The following is a 19,590-nucleotide window of genomic DNA, read 5'->3' on the forward strand; positions in this document are numbered from 1 at the left end:
AGGGATGTGCTCAAAGTTGCCAGCCAGTCACAGCTGGAGCTGGACCCTGTCCCCAGGTCTCTTGAATGTCAACCGGGAGGTCTTTCGACTGCACCACCACTGGCCCGTGTGTATGATAACGAATGATAAGAACCGCACTCCTACACACTTCAAGAATTCATATAAAGGATAAACTCAGCATCTAGAAGTTAAGAGGGACCCTAGAGACCCATCTTTTTCTTTTCTTTTCTTTTCTTTTCTTTTCTTTTCTTTTCTTTTCTTTTCTTTTCTTTTCTTTCTTTTCTTTTCTTTTCTTTTTTAATTTTAGAGATGGAGAAGCTGTGACAAGTTAGGAGCGGTTGATTAAAATTCCATTGAATGGAAGTGAGGACAAGGTAGGCATTAGGGGGCAAAAGGAGGCGCTTTTTTAAAATATGCTGAGTTGGCTGAATCACCAATATTTCTTGGTTTTCTTGGGAAAACCCATAACAGCACGCACAGCCGCTCCTGAGCCCTTCCTTCCAACCTCCATGCTGCTGTCCTTACCCTACTGTTCCCGTCATGCTTCTGTGCCCCCTCCCCTCTGGGGACTTCTTTCTAACCTTTGCTGGGCTTGATCAGAGCTTTTTTTTTTTTTTTTTTTTTTTTTTTTTTTTTTTTTAAACACGGAAGCATCTAAATCTCAAGACAATGCCTAACTTGGGGCCTCCTCCCAGGTGGCTGCAGGGGAGGCTCACGGTTAGTCTGGTTTGGGCTGAAACCTCCAAAAGCTAAAACAGGTTGCAAACGTTCATTGCCAAAGTCCTCAGCGGGACTTCTCCAGGTTCCCAACCCGAAGGAGAAGTCAGACACAGCTGGTCAGGGACCAGTAACGATCCTCAGGCACGCTTGCTACTGGGTCTTTCTTTGCTCCGTCTCCCCTCATGGTGACCCGGCCACTGTCCTCTGCCTCGCCCACTGTCCCCTGCACACTGCTCACTGCTCACTGTCTGTGAACGCTGAGTTCTCACCTAGTGCAGTGCGACCTGAAATCCCACCACAACAGCCTAGCCTGTGCTCAAGGACCTCACTGCCCTTCTGCTCAGGAAATGCAGCGTCTCTGTCATTCTCCCCGACTAAGAGCTCACATTCGTGTGACTCCCCACATGGCATCTCTGGCCAGTGGTTTGCAAAAGTGTTTTAAACTGAATCCTTCTTTCCCCCACCTATGACAAGCCTCTGAAAACCTCATCAAAGCCACAAGAACTCGGCCTCTCCTTTGTCCTCCCCGCTTCCTGCTGTCGCATCTGTCCTCTGGAACCCCAGGCCTCATCAACCGTTAACCCCATTCTAGCCCCATCCTTCCCCAACACACACTTTTTACATAGGCTCCCATGTGGCCCCCACACCAGAAAGCCCTTGAAAATTAGCAGATCAAAAACAGAACTTTTTTTTCCAGAAACTGGCCTTATCATTTCTATAACTGGCATCTCCCTCTAAGAGAGTCACCACGACTCACGGCTTCCACTCCCACCACCTGCCCTGGCCCCCACGCCCCTGTCACCAAGACTCCTCTCTGCTCTGTCCCCTCCCTCCCATGCCCCCACTGCCCCATCCTTCTGGTGCAGTCAACCTTTGTATATGTGGTCTCTATTTTCCAAGGTATGGCACCCATGAAACATGTCAAAGCTCTCTCCCGCCTACTGAGCTGAGGGTGCATTGCTCACCTCAGCTCCCAAAGACCATTGATTCCGTGGCCAGAGCTCTCCGGGAGAGCTTCCCTGAGGGTACGTGAATCAGCCCAGAACAGGTCCTGCTCCTCAGTCAGCCCGTGTCTTCCATCCACCCCAGCCACCAGCATGACCATTTCCCTACGCTTTCATCTGTCTGTTCAGAATCCTCTCCCCTTCTTCCACTATGAACAATGTGCTGAAGTCCTATTCCTCCATCAGGGTCACTATCAATTGCATGAAGCTTTTATTAATCATCTTCCTTTCTGGCCATGACCCTCCCCTCATGGTCTCTTTCCTGGCCATGACCCTCCCTCCATGATCCTCCCTCCTGGCCATGACTCTCCCTCCACGATCCTCCTTCTTGGCCATGACCCTTCCCCCATGATCCTCCTTCCTGGACATGACCCTCCCCCATGATCCTCCCTCCTGGCCATGACCCTCCCCCCATGATCCTCCTTCTTGGCCATGATCCTCCCCCCATGGTCCTCTTTCCTGGACATGACCCTCCCCCCCCATGATCTCCTTCTTGACCATGACCCTCCTCCCATGGTCCTCCTTCCTGGACATGACTCTTCCCCCATGGTCTTCCTTCTTGACCATGACCCTCCCTCCATGGTCCTCTTTCCTGGACATGACCCTCCCCTCATGGTTCTCCTTCTTGACCATGACCCTCCCTCCATGTTCCTCCTTCCTGACCATGACCCTCCCCCCACGGTCCTCCTTCCTGGACATGACTCTTCCCCCATGGTCTTCCTTCTTGACCATGACCCTCCCCCCATGGTCCTCTTTCCTGGACATGACCTCTCCCAGCATTCTCCTTCTATATTGTCCTTATGATAACAGCTGAGTTTCACATTGAGACTTTGTAAATGTTCTCACATCCATGATGTTAACTAATGTCCACAAAACCCTGTGAGGCACACAACGAATGGAACCAAGGTCAAGTAACGTGACCAGCTGACAGCATCAACACGTGGCTGTGCACAGACACTCCCAGGTTGGGCCCCCAGCTTAGTGCACTTCCACTCTTAAACCGACCTAAATAGCTATCATTCTTCCTGCACCTGCAGCATGAGGCCTGGCGATGGTTACTGGTTCATCTATCATCTACACAACAGCAAGGTCCTAGAGGAAAGGGACACTTTGATCTTCCTTTTATCCCTCAAAGCACCTGACACAGGTAGAGATTCAATGGTGAGAACAGCAATCGTGGCTGTGCCCCCTTCTTCTCTGGACACGTCTCATGGGCCGAGTTGCTACGTGATTCGAAGTAGCCCATGCAAGGAGTGTTATGAACTTCGTGTGAAAAATGAGCTTTCGAAGTTCAGCGAGGCTGCTCGGGCAGCGGGTGAATGGGCTGTGTGGAGAGCCCCTGGCCACGCTGGACCCATGTTCTTGGCTCTGAGCACACTGACCCGGCCAACCCTGTCCACAGGCAGATCTCTTGGGTGCCCAGGAGGCTGCAAGACCACATCTAGGAAAAACTGCCAGGAGAGGAATTCATTTTTAAGAAGTCTATCAGAAAAAACTCCAGGGGCACCGGGGTGGCTGAGTCAGTAGAGTGTCCAACTTCTTGGTTCCGACGCAGGTCATGATCTCACAGTTTGTGAGTTCGAGCCCTATGTTGGGCTGACAGCACAGAGCCTGCTGGGGATTCTCTCTCTCCCTCTCTCTCTGCTCTTCCCCCACATGTGCTCTCTCTCTCTCAAAATATGTCAATAAACATGAAACAAAGAAAAAAACTCCAAAATATTTAAGAAACGTGAAGCCTACCAATGTTTTTGCTCTGTAAAAAATGAGCTACTTTTTCTTCCTTCTACTCTCAACTAATTTGCACCTGAGCCGACAACACCCGCATAGTTGTTCGTTAAGAGACAGCAAACGTTTGACTCTTACCAACAAATTTCTGAGGCATAGAGCTCTTACGTTTGGCGACGTTACTTGCTAGTCTGTCCAGCACGAGGGATCTCTCTGATCCTATCTTGCACAGATCTTCTGCCATCTCACTGTGATTAGCTTCTTCTTTAATGACTAAAGTCAAAGACAGTTAGAGAGGCCAGTTTAGAAAAGCTTACAATGAAAGGATTCGGTCGCATCCAGCATTAAATCTGACATTTGTTAAGCGCCTACAAGAGCCAGGCCCTTCGCAAGGATTATTGCTAATCTCCCTGGCAGCTCTTTCAGCCGGGACAGAGGCTGCCCACGGCCACCTGCTAATGACACCTGCCGACTGTACGTTATCTCCCGAGGCCAAAGGAACAAACACCATCCCTGTCACCAGAAGCTGGATGGGATTAAGCAACTGTGTCCCTCGGACGAGTCCTCTTAACTTTTCCAGTGCCCCCAAATCCACTAACTCAGTCAGTCCCGACACCAGCCTGCTGAGGATCAAAGCACTACCTGTCAGAGCTAGAAATGATCTGAGGTTCCTACGCCATCGACAGGCACCGCGAAGGGATGTGCAGAAGGAACGTGGCCGCCCAAGATGCTACAGCGAATCCGGGCAACATGGGGAGAGAACCCAGAGCTCCTGATCCCTGAACACACAGCAAACTCTGGGAAATCAAATAACACCTGCAAACTGTGGGAAAAGCTAGACCCTGTGGGGCTAAATGTTGATGGAGGGAGTATTCCTAGCCGACCTCCATTTTTTCCATTTCCATCTTTCTTTCCATGGTTGAAGAGACAACTTTGTCTCTTACAGAGTCTGCCTATATTCTAGTTTTTACAGTTGGGTTTTTGGGGATAGAACGTTCATGTCCCTGCAATGTATCGTAATATACGAAGACCTGAAAATGCCAATTAATTACATTCCAAACAGTTAACCAATCCCTCTGGCACCACTTCTGAATGGTCCGCTTAAATCCCACTGTCCTATTTCTCCCTCTCCTCCTTCCCCAGATATGACATGCTGATTTATCACAGGATCTACAGGATCTTCTGTTACTATTCTCGATTTCTAGCTCTTCTCCCAAAGAGCCCCACGTCATAGCTACATTTTAACACAGCACGACACATTACTTTTCCTTTTTCAACCATGCCAATTCTCTCACATACGTTTCCGGATACACTTCACAATATTCCAAATTTTATATTGGACCCACGCCTTGATTCGGGAAGATTCGTGCCCGCAGTGTCTGACCCTCCCCCTCTCCAGTGTTCCACGTTTGCTTTCTTGCCTCAGCACGGTGTGGTAGCTTCCTTCATTATGCCCTGCACATTACCTGCTAAGATGATTTCTAAGTATTTTATGTCTCCATTGCTATTATGAAGGCCACTCTGGAAGCCTATATTTCAAATTGGTTATTATCGCCGGTATATGTAATTTTTTAACATCAGAAATGCATGTTTCCTGCTCAATGAGCAAACATAGTAACCCACACCCTGACTGGTGTGAAGGATACACACAAAATCCACGAAGCCCAATTCCAGGGGGCGTGCACATCTGACCTATGGAGCCCACATGCTTGCCCACATGTCCGTCCTTCTCGGCCAAGCAGAGCACTGTGGGTGTCTTCCCTGACCAGGGCCACAGGGCCTCCTGAGACCCTCGGGGTCATCACAGTGAGGGACAAAGGAGTCCCAGACTCCCAGATCAGTGGCATTTCCCTGCAAGAGCTTGTAACACGATCTGTGTACCTGAATGATCATCTTCCAAATGCTCGAGAGAAACTTACTTCATCCCTAAAGGAAGTTGTGACAGATGACCAAGAAACCTTTAACTAAAGCGACATTCAGAAAAATTAAACTCTCCCACATCATAGCTGGGCTAGGCTTTGTTTTTACCTAATCCCAAAGAATGGCCCCAACCTAAGGAGATCGAAGAGGGAAGAGGGCGTCTGGGTGCCCACGGGAGCACCGAGGGGGCTGCTCTCCGGCTCTGTAGGGAGAATGGGGCTTGAAAGACACACAGAAGGCACAGGTTCGACCAGCCCTGGCACAGCGAAGTGACCAAGACCCCCCCTGCCCACACCTCAGCAGCCCACTGCCTGCCCCCAGGATCCCAGATGTCATCTTGCAGGACTCTGACTGAAGTGCTTTTATGGATACCTTCCGCCCCCGGGGCAGCGCTCACCACATGCCTGAAGCCTTCTTATCTCCTGAACACAGGGACATAAGGACCCATCGCTGCGGTATTCCAAATAATCTGATCACCCAAGGGAAGAAATTAGCATTTCAGGGCTGTGTTGACTCTGCCTATGGGGTAACGTACATATTGCTGACACACAGGCTCGCTGACATGGACAGCCCGTGGGTGACACGTGTCTGCATTCTCTGCCCTCATTTCTGCCAGGTTGGCTGGGCAGGAATTAGCACTCCTACTTGAGAGCCCAGGGTCGCATTCAAACCCAGGTACAGAGATGCAACTTGAGCCCAGGTCTCAGGGACCGCCAGGAGCAGCCCGCTGTGATCTCCCAGCGTGTTTCTTCGGTAATAAAATAGCGGAGAAAACCAATGCGCTCTGTCTGTGTCTCCTGTTCATTCTGTCTTCTCGACTCCATGTGTATGGCTCTAAAGGGACATTCAGATCACTGTATTCAAACAGGTCAGTACTGTAGATAATAAATTGTAGCAAATATCTGTTGGGTCGACAAATGGCTTATTTGAACATGGATCCGTCCATTCTGGAAACATACATTTCAAATTGGTTATGATGGCTGGATGTGAAATTTTTTTTTACATCAGAAATGGTGTTTTTCATTAAATGGGCAAACATAAGGGCTCACATCCAGGTTTACGTAAAGAATACGCACAAAATCCATAAAACCTATTGTCACCGGTCTCTCATTTGACCTACAGAGCCAGGATGCTTCTTCACGTGTCCCTCCTTCTCGGCAAAGCAGGGCACTGTGGCCCTTACTTCCAAGGCCTGTTAATTTATTTTTGGCAGGAAAATACAATGTCTAAACAAAGTTTAAATTTTATTCTAAAGGAGCGCCATCATCTCTGATGCCATCTTGGGGGTTGGCCACAAACTGGTGACTAGTACATGATTATTAGGATTTTCCTATCTAGTCTCACCTGCTCCAGTAACCCTCCATACCTTTCCTTTCTAGAAACAGACACCAGACTTGGAAGAGAGCTAAATGATAATTCAGTGGGATCGCCCCATTTTACAGGTGATAAGAGTAAGTCTCGCCCAGAGAGGTCAATGGTCAGCCCCCAGATCCACAGCTAATCGGTGAGGCAGGCAGTGCTAGAACCACAGAGGTGCTGCCACGTAAAACGTTGCCCCTTGATGCCCAAACTATCTGACTCTTGGGCCTCCGTTCATTTATTTTTTTAATTTTTTTTAAGTTTATTTATTTATTTTGAGAGAGAGTGAGCAGGGGAGGGGCAGAGAGAGAAGGAGAGAGAGACCCAAGCAGGCTCCACACTGTTAGTGCAGAGCCGGACACGGAGCTCGATCCCATGACCCTGGGATCATGAGCCTGAGCCGCAATCAAGAGTCAGATGCTTAACCGACTGAGCCACCCAGGTGTCCCAGAATTCCACTCTGACTGTTTGTCTCTCCTGTTCTCACCCGTCCTTAATCTGAATCTCTTGCCCATACCTCATGCCTCTCAACTCTCCATTTCACATGGTTAAGAGAATAAGTTTTGTCTTATGTGTTATTTCACCACAGTAGAAGTACGATAAGCGATCACACAAAATTTAAAATCACAAAAGCGACCTGAGTATTCCCTGGTGGATTTCCTTTATGAGCCATTCATTAAAGCCAGAAAGCTGAGTGAGATTTAACAAACTTTCGACCCTTAATTTCACTTCTGCTTCTGGGTCCCATGACGATTTTTCCAGCGGTGGCGTCAAATAAACCGCGTTTGTAAGGAGGTCGGCTTCCATTGACCTATTCAGACATTTCTTACGTTCTAAAAGGTTAGAAAGGTGCCTTTTATGACAGCGCTGTCCCTTGGAGTAAATTCAGCCTCCTTCGACACCAGCGTGAGCGTCCTTCACTTTACATTTTCTAAGATCGGAGTCAAGTGCCACAGGGTGATGTGGTGCCTCGGGCACCAAGGCTCATAAGAAAAAAGCAGCCTTTCCTCCAATCCTGTGTTAGCCGCAACCCTCTCGACTGTCAGGGTTTTGCCAAGGAGCTCACTCGTTCCAGACAGGTGCCGAAACGGATGAACGAAAACCCAGCCTGAAAGCTTTCATTCGATCAACTTCATGAAAAGAAGAGTTTTTAAGACAAGATTTCACATCTTATTTTGAGGACTAAGCACAAAGAAGCAATCGATACTCCTGGTTTAGTTAAAAAAAAAATTCCCCGAACCAAGAACCGCCCGCCCCCCCACCCCCGGCAAAGTTTCTGGGGTCACTATTCTCTCAGACACTTCCCCAGCTTTCAAGAGGGAGGGGTTCAAGGTCAGGCTCTCTCTGGTGAGATGAGGGCTTCAAAAGTCGGGAAGCACGGAGTGCTTCTGCCAAAAACGTCCCTTGGTCGGGGCGGTGGCGGCTCGCACGCCTGGGTTGTGCACCCGGCGCTGTGTGCCCGGGGCCCTTCTTCGCTGCGTGCCGGGAGGGTGAGCCAGCGCTTACCTGGGTACAGCGTGCCTGGAAGGCCCATGCTTTGCAAGTAGTTGTGGCAACGCTCTTTATGTTCCTCTAAAGAGCTTCGCTGTTTATAGCTTCGGCCACAATATCCACATTTGTGAGGTTTACCAACTGCAGAAAACACAATCGAGTTCAAGACCCCAATTAAATACTGGCCTTGGTGTGATGGGAATTCATGCAATACAATCATTACCGAAAAAGGCAAAGAACCCCTCCCCTCTTGAGAGCTAAAGTGGACTCAGTCAAAATCGCCGAATTTAAAAATAGGAATGCCCAGGGGTTTTGCTGAATGTACCAAGAACTCGTGTGACTCTGGTTTCACCTTAATTTGCCCACTGTCCTAACTCCCAAATTCTCTTCTACTGAAATCACTGTTCTTTAACTGGAGGAAATGGGCCATCACCGTGTGATCGCATGGGCACCACGTGGGCGGAGACGTGAGGGATGTCCCCAGTTGCCTGGAGGATACACAGACGCCCCTCTAAAGTCAGACTCATCCATGTCTACGCTGCGGGCCAGGTCTGGCAAGACACTGGTGACAGATCTAAATGCACCCAAAGTGGATTCAGTTCCAGGATGCTAAACTGGATAACTTGAGGTCTCGAAGATACCACAGCGGATAGTGATGCGTTAATGAAATGAGCATTTGTTTCCAAAATGTATTTTCCTGTTCTAGCTTCAAAAAGCTCTGTGTTCTCCCCAAAAGCTTAAGGATGGCGTGGTCTCTGGATCAGCCCTGACCAACAAAACTCATTATGACGATGGATGTGTTCTTCATCTGTGCCGTCCAATGCGATAGTCATTGTACTGTTCAATATGGCGGCCACCCGTGAACCACTGAGCATGCAGAGTCTGGCTACAGTCACCGAGGACTGAAGTTTTGATTTCGTTCAAGTTTAATTGATGAAACTTAAATTTAAATGCCACATATGGCTAGTGGCCACTGCTTTAGGCAGTGCAGTATCTATAATGAGGTTAGTTCCTCCCAAACTTTATGGAGCGGTATTTTAGGGAAAGAAGACTCACGCCAACAAACTCATATCATGCCCAAGCTTAATGACTTTCATAGACAGCGTTTTAAGAGATGAGATAAGTAAAGTATCTTTATTTACGTAAGGAATATAAATTTCCATCCGAAGACCAGAATCTTCTCCTACTTCCTTCTCATGTTGTTAGATTTCACATATCTGAATGTATTATATAAAAATCAATACCATCCAAATCGGAATGCTTGATAAAATGGTTCAACCAAAGCTTGTACTGGTTCCATATCTTCCTTAGGTGAACAGAAGCAATGGTTAGAGAAGACTAAGACGAAATGTAAAATTTGACCTTTGGAGCATTTCACAGAGGAAGAAAGGGATCCATCCCTACCTGTAGAAAGCATCGCGTCCCTAACACCGGGGAAGTAACCTGGAAATGCACAGTGTTGCCTAAAATACACCTTGTAGCACAGCCCAAGATTCTGAAGGGAAGAAAGTCTCTAGCTTGGCTTGTGACTTCCAAAGAAGGCGGTGAGGAAGGAAGGGCCTCCTCTACCCTGCCAGACCGCCCCACCCTGTATCAATCTGGGACAAAGCTATAGTCACATCTCGCCACTGATGTGTCGTTGGCCTTTGGAACCTCAAGCCACCACCAGCTGCCAGAGAAAACTGTGAGATGGATCACGGTTTCAGTGGAGTTGGGAGGGAGGCAGTGGGCCACTTCACAATGGAATAGAATGTGGCCCCATTTGGGTTTGCAGATGAAGAACGAAGTCTTCATTTTATTCTAGTGAAGTCCTCTTATGGAGCCTCCATCAGCGTCTTTTCTGAGAGCTGTGTGGCTCCCTCAGGTGGCGGAGTCACCAGCAGCCCTGGGTCAATGGTATCGTATTACCTACTTGCTCATCAGCGCATCCGTGATAGAAACAAGCTGTCCAAAGTCTACCACACTCCTGCATAATTACTCAAGTAACTGGCCGTGCTTAGAGCAGGGGACCGTCATGCCTCGAAGGACGTCAGCGGGCATGGAACCAGAGTGGCCTAAAGTACTGCATTGGATGCTCCAGACTTCACAGTAGGAAGGAAAGAAAAGAGAGAGGCATCACTTCAAGGTTCAAGGACTGCTGTGCAGGCGAGACTTCGGCTGCCAATCAGAGTAACTGGGGATTATGAGGACACGGCTGGCATCGCCTGAGGATGAGTCTTGGTGTCTTCCGCCTACGTGGGGTCGTGGTTCCTACCGCTTCAATGGGGTACTGTTGGCAACCGTGCTGATGTCCACTTGACCTGCACGGATGACGGATGCGAAGTGCCTCTGCCCTAGACCACCCAGACGGTCTGCTCATCACATCCGAAACCTTATCATTTCCCTGCACACCTTCCCTTCTTGGCGGGGGGGGGGGGGGGGGGGGGGGGGGGCGGGCAGCACACGGGCTCCTCGTTATTGACACAGGTGAACACTGAAGAACACTCACTGTCGCCCTCCTGTCCTCCCGTTTGGGGTGGGCCATCTGTTCCCCCTGTCCCCTGCAGCACAGCCCTCCCTGCCCCTCCCGTAGGTTCCAGGCCCCCCTGGGGGGAATGGGTGGCTTCGGCCCCACCATCACCCTCTGCTGACCTCAGTTTTGTACAGCTCCTCTCTTGGAAGACTTTAAGTTTTCTAATTAAAGAACATTTGGGGGATCAGCATGGAGAGGTGTCATGTCTGGACTCCAAAAGGGAACCGGCAGTCCCAGGGCCCCTGTGACCACATGCTTCGCCTCCTCGTGAGCTGCTGCAGGTACCCGCCACCCCCCCCCCCAGCAGAAAGACTATGAAACGCTGGCTAAAATGCGTCCCGCGCCCCCTTCTAGGGTCACTTATGGATTGATGCGTTCGTGTGCAATGTGTCTGAAGGTAAACCTTAGAAACTCACCTTCCACTGTGGACCCTAGCCCCTCCTTCTATTGGAAGTCTCTCCTGAAACCTCCCGCCCTGCCCTGGAGACCGGCCGTCCCCTCCCTACGCTCCCACCGTCCCCTCAGAGGCTGGCGTCACCACACTTGCAGCACGTTGGTGCTTCGCTACTGCCCACCTGCCTCCCCCACAGAGGGTGACGTCCCTGGGCGCTCAGTACATACTCACGGGCCACAGAACGGGGCACAAGGAGAGGCCACTAAAGCCTCACTATTAACGACACTCCTCACACCTTGGAGGAGACAGCCCCGACTATAGGCAGATCTTCCCCAGGAGGCAGCATCCCTACCAATGGGGACAGTGTGGCCCTGGCGAGGTCTGGAGGGAGCTGGTCTGAAGCCTCTTCCTCCCCCAAGTGGCCTCTTAGCTGAGGCATGACTGGCTCCTGGCACGAGTTACACAGTCGGGGCTCACTCAGGGCAGTGTCCCCCTGGGGAGCGGGGGGACAGGCGTGTCCCCAACCAGGACAGAGAGCGGTAGGCCCTTCTCGCGTCATCGCTCAGCTTTGCAAAGTAACTATGCCCGTGACCGCCGCTCTGCGTAAAGCAGTAATACGAGCGACTTCGCAATTTCGATAAAGACATGTACTTGGGAACTTTGGGGACACGACCCGCGCGCCCCGTGGAAAGCACACGGCTGGCAAAGCCGCTTAGAAAAGCCTCACTTACCTGTCGAAACACTCTCTGTAAATTGGGACTTCTGTGCGCGCGCGCGTGTCATTTCCCACCCACATCATCTGGTTTTGTGGGGAGTCAAACTCGGGGACCGGGGCATGGATGCCCGGGGTGTGAGGGGGTGTTCCCCCGGGCCGGGCCGGGCCGGCCTGCAGGGGGCGCTCCGGCGCGCGCGCGCGCACACACACGCGCCCAGTGGACCTACCGGAGTGCGTCCTCAGGTGGCCAGTGAGGGCGTCCCGCCGGCGGCACGCGTAATTGCAGAGATGACACTTAAAGGGCTTCTCCCCAGAGTGCAGCTTGATGTGCCGAAGCAGGTTGCCCTTCTGCGTGAACGAGGCCCCGCACTGGTTGCACTGGAAAGGCCGCTCGCCTGGGAGGAGGAGAGGGGATCGGTGAGAACAAAACTCTGAGCGCGCGCGCGCGCGGGGACAGGTGCAGGACCCGCGAGGAAGTTGCTTCCCACGGGGGCCCGGTGACTTCCACTCGCTGCAGGTTTGATAGAACACGAGGCTTTCAGACTAAACCTGCCAGTTCCTTAACGCTTCACTGGTTGGGTCAATTTGATCTGAAAATCTAATTTTTTTTCCCTAAATCAGAATGGCACATCACAATGCAAATTCAAACTCATTTAAATAAAGTGACTGCAACATTTTGTGATGAAGAGCCACTCTTCCTGATCAGCAGTTTTGGAATAAACCAATATCCAATTTTGCGTGTTGTGGCATTTGGTGGGGTTTTTAATGTGGCTTTTTTCAAAGGGTCTTTAAAATATGCCACTGAAGCAAGCAAAATAAAAAGGAAACTCATTAAAAATGCATTTCAGGATCACAAGTTCATTTCAGCGTTACATTCTTATATTTAAATGAAAGGCACTTCATTATAACTGTTATAATAAGTTCTTTTCATTTACATTTTCCCTGTATTTTCCCTTTCAATTTCTTCTCCATTACCTGTCTGTCCCTACGCAGGCAAATCAGGAAGGAGACAGACAGAGAGAGTGTGAGGCTGAGAGAGAGAGAGAGAGAGAGAGAGAGAGAGAGAGAGAGGAGAAAGATTGAATAAAATAAGTTAAGAAAGAGAAGTCCAAAGACAAGTCCCTAATCCCCCCCCCCCCCAAATGGTAGGGCATCCAAGCCAGGGCCACATGGAGGTTTCTGGCTTTTTCCTTTTTTGCTTTCCTCCCCAAATCCTGAACTCGTGAAGCTCTCGCTGGCCTCTATGCACAGAAGATAAGTTGTATTTTCAGTACAACTATCCTAAGAGATGCACATGACTTGCTATTAGGAATTCTGGGGATGTTACAGCTGGAGTGGTGGCCAAGAAAGCATGGGACCCTCTGCTGGATGTGGCAGTGCCTGATTGTATGCAGGGGGACCCCACAGAGGGACACACGCGGGCATCTGTGGGAAGGAAACAGGCTACTGAGCAATCCTGGGGCTCGGACTCCCTCCCGCTCCGAGCTGGTGACCATCTTGCTTCGTTCTCGTGTTAGAAGAAGAATATACCTGTCAGGCTTAAGCACACATTAAAGCTCTTTTGGAAACAACTGCTTTTTCTTTTCCTTTTTTTTTTTTTTTTTAGAAGAGCTCTATGCGACCACAGTATCTGGTGTTGAGATACCATGAAAAAAAAAAACAAAAAAAAAAAAAACACTTCCTGGTAACGGGTTTCTTTTTTTTTTTCTTAGGAAAAAAGACCGTGCGAAAATGCGTCTTTAACAATGTTCCCAAATGATTGATGTGGTTTGGGTGAACGAGACAGAACTCTGACCAAAGTAGAAGCATGTCCGGTCCTATGAAAATCGCCACCAGCTTCGGCGTAAAAGTTTACACGGGCACCTGGATGTCATGATGGTTATTGCTTTTGTTTTCAGGCAGGGCGGGCGGATGTGCTAGTCCAAAAAATGAAACTAACGTGTGATTTTTCATTGCAGGCTGGGGGTGGGGGGGGGGAATGCTGCTACCAAACAGGGCGTATTCGCTATTTCCCCAAATCTGTATCTGGGTCGCACTTGGCTGGGCAAAGAGTGTTGAAAGTCAAGCAGGTGAGAAGGTGACAGTAAAACCAACCAGCAAGAATGAAGGAAATCCCTGAGATACAAGCCTGCGCTGGGTCAGAAGATTCCAAGAGCTGGTGGCCAGGTGACCCTGAGAAGCATCCAGGAGCATCTGATGATCTATCAGAAACACTTCTGGGCTGTCGTCACCCACATGCATGAACGTAGATATTTTAACTCCGAGCAGGTGCAAGGGAAAAGAGGAGTCAGTGGTCCCTGGGGGCCGGAGACCCGGCAGGGTGGAGCGGGTTACGTCAGGGTGCACCTTCAGCTGGACATTCCGGAAAGGCAGTCAGTAAGGAATGCTCTCACCACAAAACTGCTTCTAATAAGGGTGGAGGACTCTTCCTGGTGGCGCGGATGTGTCCTGGTATGACCCAAAGCTAGCCAGCTGTGTGAGGTACCCCCTCCATGCCGATGAGGCTGGGGGATCCTGCGGTGGACATAGGATGGGCAGGCCATTAAAGCCATGCTCCCCTCCCCACCCCCCAGCCCCCTTCTGCAGAACAGGGCGGGAAGGAAAGAAAGGCGGCCGTTTCTTCAAGAGTGAAATCTGTCTTCTAATGTGAGTCAGTGGTTCTCGCGTCTCTTGCTGAGCCTGGCGTCTTAATCCCGCTGGCCGGCTTTCCTTGGAAATCTATTTGTTTTTGATTGCCTGGGCCGGCATGAATATGTAACGCGGGGCATGGAGACTCGGAGAGAGCGTTCTCCGAAGTGACAACACAGTGTTCAACTCAAGGCAGTTTCCCTTTGGAGCTGCTAACAGGAAGGGGGGCACCGCCCCGCTGCTGGACGGCAGAACGCGGTGCACGTTATTTGTGTCTCTCTGTTCGCCACTGTCAGCTGCTTGCCTCCTGTGGGTCCTTCGTTCGTGTGGTGTAGCTAAGTGAGATCAAGGGTCCCAGGGCTGGATGTCTTTTATGTAGTGGGATCAAGACTTTATTATCCTGAACTCAAAAATTAAGTTCATCTCAGTGACTGTGCAGATGTGCCACTTTAGGGACTCTCTGGAAGAATGTTTGAGCCCCCGGGGAGTCTCGGTGGCTCGGTCGGTTAAGTGCCTGACTCTTGATTTCGGATCAGCTCGTGATCTCAGGGTTCATGGGATTGAGCCCCACGTTGGCCTCTGTGCTCACAGCCTGGGATTTACTTGGGATTCTCTCTCTCCTTCTGCCCCTCTCCCCTTTGCATTCTCTCAAAAGAAATAAATAAACATTGAAAATTTTAAGTGTTTTTTTTTTTTTTTTTAAAGGATGTTTGAGACCTTTTGTACAACTTAATGGGTAAAAAACAAAGTCTTCACGGATGCTTCCATCAAAATTTAAGAGGGTCTACCAGAAGAAGGTAGATTAGGGGCACCTGGGGGCTCAGTCAGTAAGGCATCTGACATCGGCTCAGGTCATGATCTCCTGGTTTGTGAGTTCGAGCCCCCTCGTCCGGCTCTGTGCTGACAGCTCAGAGCCTGGAGCCTGCTTCAGATTCTGTGTCTCCCTCTCTCTCTCTGCCTTATCCCCACTCGTGCACTCTCTCTCTCTCTCTCAAAAATAAGCATTAAAAAAAAGTAGGTAGATTAAAAAATATACACCTGAGCTGCAAGAATGAACACATGCTGACTGCAACCGTACCTTGGAGCAGATCGTAATTTGCTGCTGATGCACTGAGCGTTTTTGTTTTACAGATGGGAGCAGAGTAGGCCCGAGACCGTACCTGTAACCATAACTCTGATGCTTTTCTTTATTGTTAAAGCTCCCATCATTTAGAATAATAACGCTGCATATTTGCATGGCGGGGTTTCCCCTGCCTGGCATGCCTCTTTCACAGCACTCTCCCCTGTGATTCTCACATTCGCCCTAAGGTGTTGGCGGGTAAGGCGCTGCTATTACGATGCAGTTAACATACAGAAACCGAGCAGCAACACTAGGGAAGGAAGTGGTCGGGTCAGCCAACAGTTCAGACAATGGCACGAACAGCCCCTCACCGAGGTGGCGCTATGGGGCGCAGGGCGGGGAGACTGCCCCTGGGGGCTGCCGTTTATCGGGCAAGGGAACTCTGGTGCGCCTGGCTCGCCTGGCCGTGGGCAGGTGCAGGCCTTGGCTTCCGGGCGGAAATCAGCAGGCTGGGCCCGGGCTCCCGCGTGAAGAGCTGTCTGAAGTGGCAAGGCTGATGGTGTGCTCCTGGCCGCACGTCCTGCCGTCCACGGATGTGCCGGGTCTGGGCTCCAGCACCCCGCGCGTCCTCTGCGGTGTGCCCCAGGGTCTGCATCTTGGCGTGATCTCCTGGTGATTACATGGCCCCGGAGTTTGAGAAGCCTTGCCCTTGAAGCACTGGAAACGTGGAGAGTTCAGGCTGGGACGGAGGCCTGGCACAGCCCGCCTTTTCTAACGTCATTCTGCTCGGATCCCAGGAAAACAGACACCTTTCTAGCACGTCTAACATACCGAAACCTAGTTTGCCCAGTGTGTTTCTGGAACTCCCTATGACCCTGACCTCACATTTACGGGGGTGGGAATACACTGTGAAGACAATCCACGGGCTTACTGTTTCAGTCTGGTTGTTTGTTTAGTAAAAGCCAAGCCAGGAACCATAACATCGGTGGTGTCTCTCTGTCCCTACTTCTGGAACGTACTCCCTCCGTGAGGGAAGCATGGCTGGGATGTACCTGGGCGCTCAGCACTATCTGTGGGAGCAGAAAAGGCCGCTGCTCCTCTGCATATCCAGACTTGGCAGGTTTATTCATTAAATGCAATTATTCTTTTTATCGCGGCCGGCAGCCATTATATTTCGGCAATTTAGTATGCCAGAATTTGATTCATTTATCAAATATTTATTTAAGAGAATTTTCACTGTACGGTCAGGCTTTACATGAATTAGCAGGAAAGTAATTCATTTGTGAGGCCCTCTTCCTCCATCAGGAATGTATTAACATGGGTCCCGGCGTATTCTGTTAAGTGTCTATCACAGAGTAACCTACCTTCACTTTAATTTCCACCTCATTACAAAAGGGGAGAGCCTGACTACTCTCACGCAAGCCTGACTTAGGGCTTGACGGGAGGGGTCCATTTCGCCGGATAATTTGAAAATTAAGGGACATGTTAGGAAAAGCAAAGTTTGCTTAATTTCACAGGTCAAAATTTTTTTTTTTATCGAAGAGGAACGTTCACCGAAAATAAACCTCTTTTCTGGCTTTCCAGGGGTCTTACAAATAGAAGGCGTCACTTTGGAGGCTGCCCTGATACAGACGTAAAACTTACGACTGGGCGGAAGTCGGCACTTCCTCCCAAGCCAGCTACTTTGCTCTGTGGTTCTTCTGAATTCCCGCTTAATTTCTGATCATCGCCTATGGGTTTGGCCCCATTTGAGACTCACACAAGGCTGGAATTTGCAAGCCGTCTTCCTACTTCCCTAAGCTGTCTGATAAAACCTACGTGACTCCCAAGCAAGCATTTCAAGTGTTTCCTTCTCCTCCTCTTGTGGAGTGTGGTGACCGATGGCTGGCTTTATGGCGACCCACCAACGCCAACCCCTGGACAGCAAGGACCCTGGGTTCCTATGTTTTCTGTTTAAACTCTTGGGGACCACTCAAGGTGGCAAATTTATGGTGTTTGGCACGCCTTTCAGCCAAAGAGGAACGTTTCTCTTCAGTTCAAAGGACACCTCGTGCACGCAGTGGAAGAGAACATGTGACCCATCAAGGCCGTCTGGTGCCATTAGAGGTGACTCCATAGTTGTGGTGGGAAGGCTTGGGGCTGGCCGTCTGCCATGACTAAGCATAGGGAGGGGGCAGAACTACGTCCCCTCTCCCCAGTGTGAGAACATCTCATGACCTTGGGCACAGCCATGAGACACTACAACGTCCTCACTTTTGGACACAGAATTCCACCTTCTCTGACACCTCCAAAGCCTCCAGCAGACAGAAGCTTTGACAAGAAGTTCTTTACCAATTGGAGATGGAAACTCAGGGCAATGGACCATTGTTGTTCTTGGGCTCACCTGCTGGTGGATAAGGCTGCCCGAGAATCAATCTGAACTCTGTGAAAGACTGTCTCCTGCAGCTTCTCTGTCACTCCCTCGTGTTTCTAAAAACCAAGCTCTGTGAGTTTGAATTTAAGAAATGCACATTTTGGGGCACCCCAGGAGGCTCAGCTGGTTAAGCAGCTGACTCCTGGATTTCAGCTCAAGTCAGGATCTCACAGTTCATGAGTTCAAGCCTCACGTCAGGCTCTGTCAGCACAGACCCTGCTTGGGATTCTCTCTCTCTCTCCGCCCCTCCCCTGTTCTCATGCTCTCTCAAAATAAAGAAACCTCAATAAGTAAATAAATAACAGTAGTTCTAGGAGGCATCTTTGTTAAAAAAAAAAAAAAAAAGAAATGTAATTTTTACTCGTGGTTTCTCGGGGGAACCTCCGAGGAGTAGATTTCAGCAGGTCGATCTCTTTGGGTTTTGTTCTGTCTTGTGTGAAGGGTGAGCTCATCTGACAGGAGTCCCCTAACAGCACAGCGCCCACTACTTGGCTTAGCGGTGGGACCTCGGGCCCCAGACAGAACTTTCCAGGCCGGGAACGCTCCCCCTGCATATAGGTCAGAATTGCTGCACGTTTCGAGGTGGCTGCAGAAAAACAACACTACGCTCGGGAGACGGGTTCCAAACACTCAGCCAAGAAAGGGCAGATGCCTCCTGCCACACCCCGCGGACCTTTCCGGGCCACCGAAGGAGGGACTACGCCAGGCCTTACCAGTGTGGCTTCTTTTGTGGACCATGAGCACATTGGGGCCGATGCAAATTATCCCACAGACATCACACTTTAGTTTGCCGTTAGGAAGTCGAATGCCTCCAGCTCCTGACAGAGCTCTGCTGCCTTGGCCACTGTGGGGGCCATTCATTTTCTCTCCCGCGGCATCAAGCACTCGTAAATCCTCCGCACATTCTTCCCCATTCACTTCACAGGCCCGCCCATTCTCTTCATCACTCTGAGCCTCTACTTTAACATTACCGGCTGAAAGAAACAATACAGGGGCCACTCAGTGTCATCGCAAAAACAAAACAAGACAAAAACAACACAGCAGCAAAAAAGACACCACTTGCAAGCGGAGAAGGTTCTTGAAGGTCCTCCGCAGCCTGGACCCCGGGGACAGCCCAGGGCTGGGGTCACGTCCGGCTCGCCTGGGGCTCTGGGGGAACCCACTGGGCCCATGGGTGGGTGGGGAGGGGGGAGAACCTGTCACAGTCACGTGATACGCCTCCCGGGTTGGGCAGGCCAGGGATGGGGGTAGGGCGAAGCGGTCACGTGATGCGTCTCCCGAGTGGGGTGGGGAGGGGCGGGGAAGAGCTGGCCACGTGATATGGCGCCCGCTGGGGGCGGGCAGAGAACCAGTCACGCGACATACCTCCGGGGGCGGGGGAGGGGGGCTGGGGCAGACTGGCCACGTGATATGCCTCCAGTGCTGGGGGGGAGGGGCGCTGGTCATGTGACATGCCTCCTGTGCTGGGTGGGCGGGCAAGAACTGGTCATGTGATGTGCCTCTGGGGCTGGGCAAAGTCCCTCCTAAATGGTTATCAAGCCTGAGACCCTCGTTCTACTTAACGACGCCATCTTTCAGTGTTTCTCGTGTTCATAAACTCTGGGACAAGGCTCAGTAAACCCACGCTATTTCTGGCCACGGATGCCCAA

General features: G+C 50.5%; 1 protein-coding gene across 18 annotated transcripts in view; it reads right to left on the reverse strand.

Annotated features, from left to right (window-relative positions):
• The window catches only part of IKZF1 (IKAROS family zinc finger 1), a 101,410-nt gene that overhangs the window by 9,749 nt on the left and 72,071 nt on the right, over positions 1-19,590 (reverse strand). For 8 of the 18 annotated variants that reach the window (XM_086697106.1, XM_086697095.1, XM_086697097.1 and 5 more), the window contains 4 exons: positions 18,655-18,915; positions 12,068-12,235; positions 8,235-8,360; positions 3,588-3,722 (listed from right to left, as the gene is read on the reverse strand). In XM_086697106.1, the coding sequence (XP_086553232.1) occupies positions 3,588-3,722; positions 8,235-8,360; positions 12,068-12,235; positions 18,655-18,915 (690 nt within the window). The remainder of the gene's footprint in view (positions 1-3,587; positions 3,723-8,234; positions 8,361-12,067; positions 12,236-18,654; positions 18,916-19,590) is intronic. The other 10 variants (XM_086697098.1, XM_086697107.1, XM_086697108.1 and 7 more) reach the window with 8 other exon arrangements.

The sequence above is a fragment of the Puma concolor genome, chromosome A2 (assembly GCF_028749965.1).
Source record: "Puma concolor isolate L17-30 chromosome A2, mPumCon1.1.hap2, whole genome shotgun sequence".
Lineage (NCBI taxonomy): Eukaryota > Metazoa > Chordata > Mammalia > Carnivora > Felidae > Puma > Puma concolor.